General features: G+C 57.3%; 1 protein-coding gene across 1 annotated transcript in view; it reads left to right on the forward strand.

The window, feature by feature from the left end:
- The first annotated feature begins 314 nt into the window (after nucleotides 1-314).
- The window catches only part of TRPM4 (transient receptor potential cation channel subfamily M member 4), a 38,056-nt gene continuing 34,405 nt past the window's right edge, over nucleotides 315-3,965 (forward strand). The window contains exons 1-2 of the mRNA XM_007943005.1: nucleotides 315-338; nucleotides 574-641. Coding sequence (XP_007941196.1) covers nucleotides 315-338; nucleotides 574-641 — 92 coding nt within the window. The remainder of the gene's footprint in view (nucleotides 339-573; nucleotides 642-3,965) is intronic.

Consider the following 3,965-nt stretch of genomic DNA (forward strand, 5'->3'; position numbering starts at 1 on the left):
TCTCTCTGGGTCTCTGTCCCCCTCTCTCTGGGTCCCCGTCCCCCCCTCTCTGGGTCTCTGCCCCCCTCTCTCTGGGTCCCCATCCCCCCCTCTCTGGGTCTCTGCCCCCCTCTCTCCGTCTCTGTATCGCTGTCTCGGTCCCCACTGCTTTCCCTCGCCGCCGGCCCTACGTGTCTCCCCGCCCCCCGGCCTCGCGCGGCCCCGGGTCGGGCCGGGAAGCGGCGGATCCGGTTTGCCGAGGGCGGGTCTGGAGCCGGCCGGTGGAGGGCGTGTGCGCAGGCCGCCCGCTGCCGGCTCTCGGCCGCTGCTGCAACATGGTGGTTCCGGAGAAGGAGCAGGTACGGCGGCGGGACCCCCGGGCCTCACAGAGCCCGGCCTCTGCTTCCGCGGAGACGAGGGCGCTGCAGACCCGACTCCTGGGTCTGACGGAGTTGGTCGGCCCGGGCCCTGGGGAAGGGTAGGAGGGCGCTGGGGGCCGAGCCTCCTGGGCTGGGGAGGGGGGGCCTGGGACCCTGGGGCAGGGTGCGGAGTGCGGACCTGAGCCCCCTTTCCCGCCCCCGACCGCGTCCCCAGAGCTGGATCCCCAAGATTTTCAGGAAGAAGATCTGCACCACGTTCATCGCTGACCTCTCGGATCCGGGGTGAGTACTTGTCCCTGCGACCCTCCGGGAGCGCTCCGCCCACAGCCGGCCCCTTCCCCCCATTCCCGTCATTGTGGACGGTCCCGAAAGCGCTCTCTGCCCCCCTGCACACACACACACACACACACTCTGGGATTGTGTAAACCGTTGCTCTCAAATTGATGCCAACTCATAGCGACCTTATAGGACATAGGTTTTCTAGGCTGTAATGGGAGCTCTGGTCTCATAGTGCCTAAAGCACTTGACTGCTAACTAGAAGGCTGGCGGTTCAAACCCACCAGCCACTCCTCCGAAGGAAGCTTGGGCAATCTACTTCTGTAGTGACAGTGCCTCGGAAACCCAAGGAGGGGTCGCTGTGAGTCGGGGCCGACTCGACGGCACATAACAACAACAACAATCATTACAGACGCACCCTGCCACATTTTTCTCCCGAGCAGTGGGCTGGCGGGTTCCAACCGTGACTTTTTGTTTAGCAGGTTAGCCCTTACCCACCAGCGTTTAACCAGGGCCCGAGGTGGGGTGGGGTGTGCTGTGTGGACAACCCCAAAGCCCTAATTCGCCGTTCAGGCTCAGTGTAAAAGCAGGACTCTGTCTCTTCTGGGTGACCCCGACTCATTCTGTCTCTTTCTTCCCCTTTTGCCTGTCTTCATTTCACTTATGCATGCATTTATTCATTCAAAACGTTCCTCTGCACTCTATGGGAGGGGGTTATGATTGCCAGGAGCCCAGGCCTGTCAGCGTCCAAATCCCACATGGGCCATGTGCTTTGTGGCTTTGGGCAAATCACTCCATCTCTCTGGGCCTCATCTGTTGTCTGGGCCTAAAAATCGGGCCCTACCTCCTGGGGTTATTGTGGAGATTAAACAAGCTAATGCATGTAAGGTTTCTGGAACGGTCCCAGGCACATGGTACCAAAGCGGACTCACTGCTGTGGAGTCATTTGCGGGCTCACTGCTCCTACAGGACAGAGTGGAGCTGCCCACAGGGTCTCCAAGGCTGTCAATCTTTACGGAAGCAAAGCCCAAACCAAACTCACTGCTGTGAAGTCGAGTCTGACCCACAGCGCCCCTAGAGGACAGAGTGGAACTGCCCCACAGGGTCTCCAAGGCTGTCAGTCTTCACGGAAGCAGATCATCAGATCTCTGGGAGCCACCAACTTTTTGGTTAGCAACCGAGCTTAGCCATTGAACCCTGGACCTCCTCCTTTTGGGGATGAGTGCTCAAACACCTCTTACTGATGGGACAGGTGTGGTCAGAGAAGCTTAGGGACCTCTGATCTGGTGGGAGCAGGTGGACACATGAAGATGGTGGAGGTACCACTAGGCCCCGTGGGAGCTGAGAGGAGGCGCCTGGCTGAGATGGGAAGGGGCAGCCACTAGTGGTTTCTGGAGGAGGAGGGGACAGCGAGGTGACATTTGAAAGATGATTTGGCATTTGGCAGTTGAAGGTGAGGTGGAGACAGGGGTGTGGACAGGGATTCCTGGGACCAGAATAGCGTGTGCAAAGTCCTCCCCGAACGACACTGTGTGTCTTGAAAGAGGAGCAAAGTTCAAGGTGCAAGGAATATGGCCAAGAGAGGAAGGTGTGGGGGAGGACGGGCCAGACCATGAAGGGCCTCGGGCTCCCCTCCACGGAGCTGGGACTTTGCCTCGGGGTGCCGGGGAGCCATGGGCGGTGCAGGGTCAGCGCTGGGTGTGGGAGGCCAGAGAGGAGGCTGGGGCCAGGATTCAGGCAGGAGGGAAAAAGGCGACAGGGCAGAGACTCAGGGGGGCAGGAGGATGGGACTTGGGGACCAGTGGATATGGAGAGTGAGAGAAGAGGGGACAAGCATGGTTCCTGGGCATCTAGTCTGGTGACTGGAGGGACAGTGGCGTCCCCTTCTCCCCCAGATGGGGAACACAGGAGGAGGAGCGGGCTTGGGAATGGTTGCAACATCATGCCTGGGAGGGAGGAATCCACAGGCGTGTGGAGACCCTGGTCACCACGTGCGGCTGCTATGGGAAGGCTGGGGGTTAGGATCCACTCAGCGGTGCTGCAGAGGAAAGATGTGGGGATAGGCTTCTGTAAGATCACAGCCGCTGAACACGCTACGGAGCACAGCCCTCCTCCTGAGACACCTGGGGTTGCCGTGAGACAGAACTGACTCCAAAGCAACTTTCCAAGGCTCAGTTTGTTTGTTTTTTGGCTTTAGCTGGAGATGGTAATTAAAACCATGGAAGTGGGTGAGATGTCACAGAGACAATGTGTGACGTTTTGCATATGGCAATTGGCCATAGGACAATTTGCTTTTTCTTTTTGCCTGAAAGTGTATTGTTTAATGCCTTACCCACCAGCTGCCTCATGGAAGAAGGATGTGGCAGTCAGCTTCCATAAGGATTGACAGCCTTGGAAACCGTGTGGTGCAGTTCCACTCTGTCCTCTAGGGGCGCTGTGAGTCAGAATCGACTCCAGGCAGTGGGTGTGGTTTGGGCTTTGCTTCTGTAAAGATTACAGCCTGGGAGACCCTGTGGTGCAGTTCCACTCTGTCCTCTAGGGGCGCTGTGAGTCGGAATGGACTCCAGGGCAGTGGGTGTGGTTTGGGCTTTGGTTCTGTGAAGACTGACAGCCTTGGAAACCGTATCGGGCAGTTCCACTCTGTCCTCTAGGGGCGCTGTGGGTCAGAATCGACACCACAGCAGCGGGTGTGGTTTGGACTTGACTTGCATGAAGATGACAGCCTTGGAAACCCTGTGGGGCAGTTCCATTCCCATATGGGGTTGCTATGAGTTGGAATCTGGCTGGCAATGGGTTTGGTTTTGGTTTATGACTAACAGCCAGCCCATTTGAAATCACCATCGCCTCTGGCACTTCCATGTATTTGCTGTCTGATCCTTCTTTCCATTAAGTGAACTGCCTGGCCCCTGGGAGCATTGAGTTTGAGAGTCCCGGAGGGACGTCATTGAGGTTCTCACTCTGGGAACACCTATATTCACACGGGAGGCACAGAGGAAGAGAAAGTCATAAATGAGCAAAGCACAGAGCATCCTAAGAGGGGAGGAAGGTCAGAGGGCAGGGTGTATCTGGCCAAGGAGAAGGCTTTCCAGGCTCCGAGTGGTCACCTGCAACCACGTGTCCAACACCAATCTGTGGTAGAGTCAGACTGAGTCCATTGGTAGTATCCTCTATGGAGTCCTTTGCGTTTGGGGGCGGGGAGGGAATTGCCAATCTTATCTTGAGCATTTGACTGCTAACCAGAAGGCTGGCGGTTCAAACCCACCAACCACTCCTGGGAAGGACGGTTAGGCAATCTACTTCCCTAGTGATGTTGTTGTTGTTGTTATGTGC

The sequence above is a fragment of the Orycteropus afer genome, unplaced genomic scaffold (assembly GCF_000298275.1).
Source record: "Orycteropus afer afer isolate SDZICR_OR568_19922 unplaced genomic scaffold, OryAfe1.0 scaffold00099, whole genome shotgun sequence".
Lineage (NCBI taxonomy): Eukaryota > Metazoa > Chordata > Mammalia > Tubulidentata > Orycteropodidae > Orycteropus > Orycteropus afer.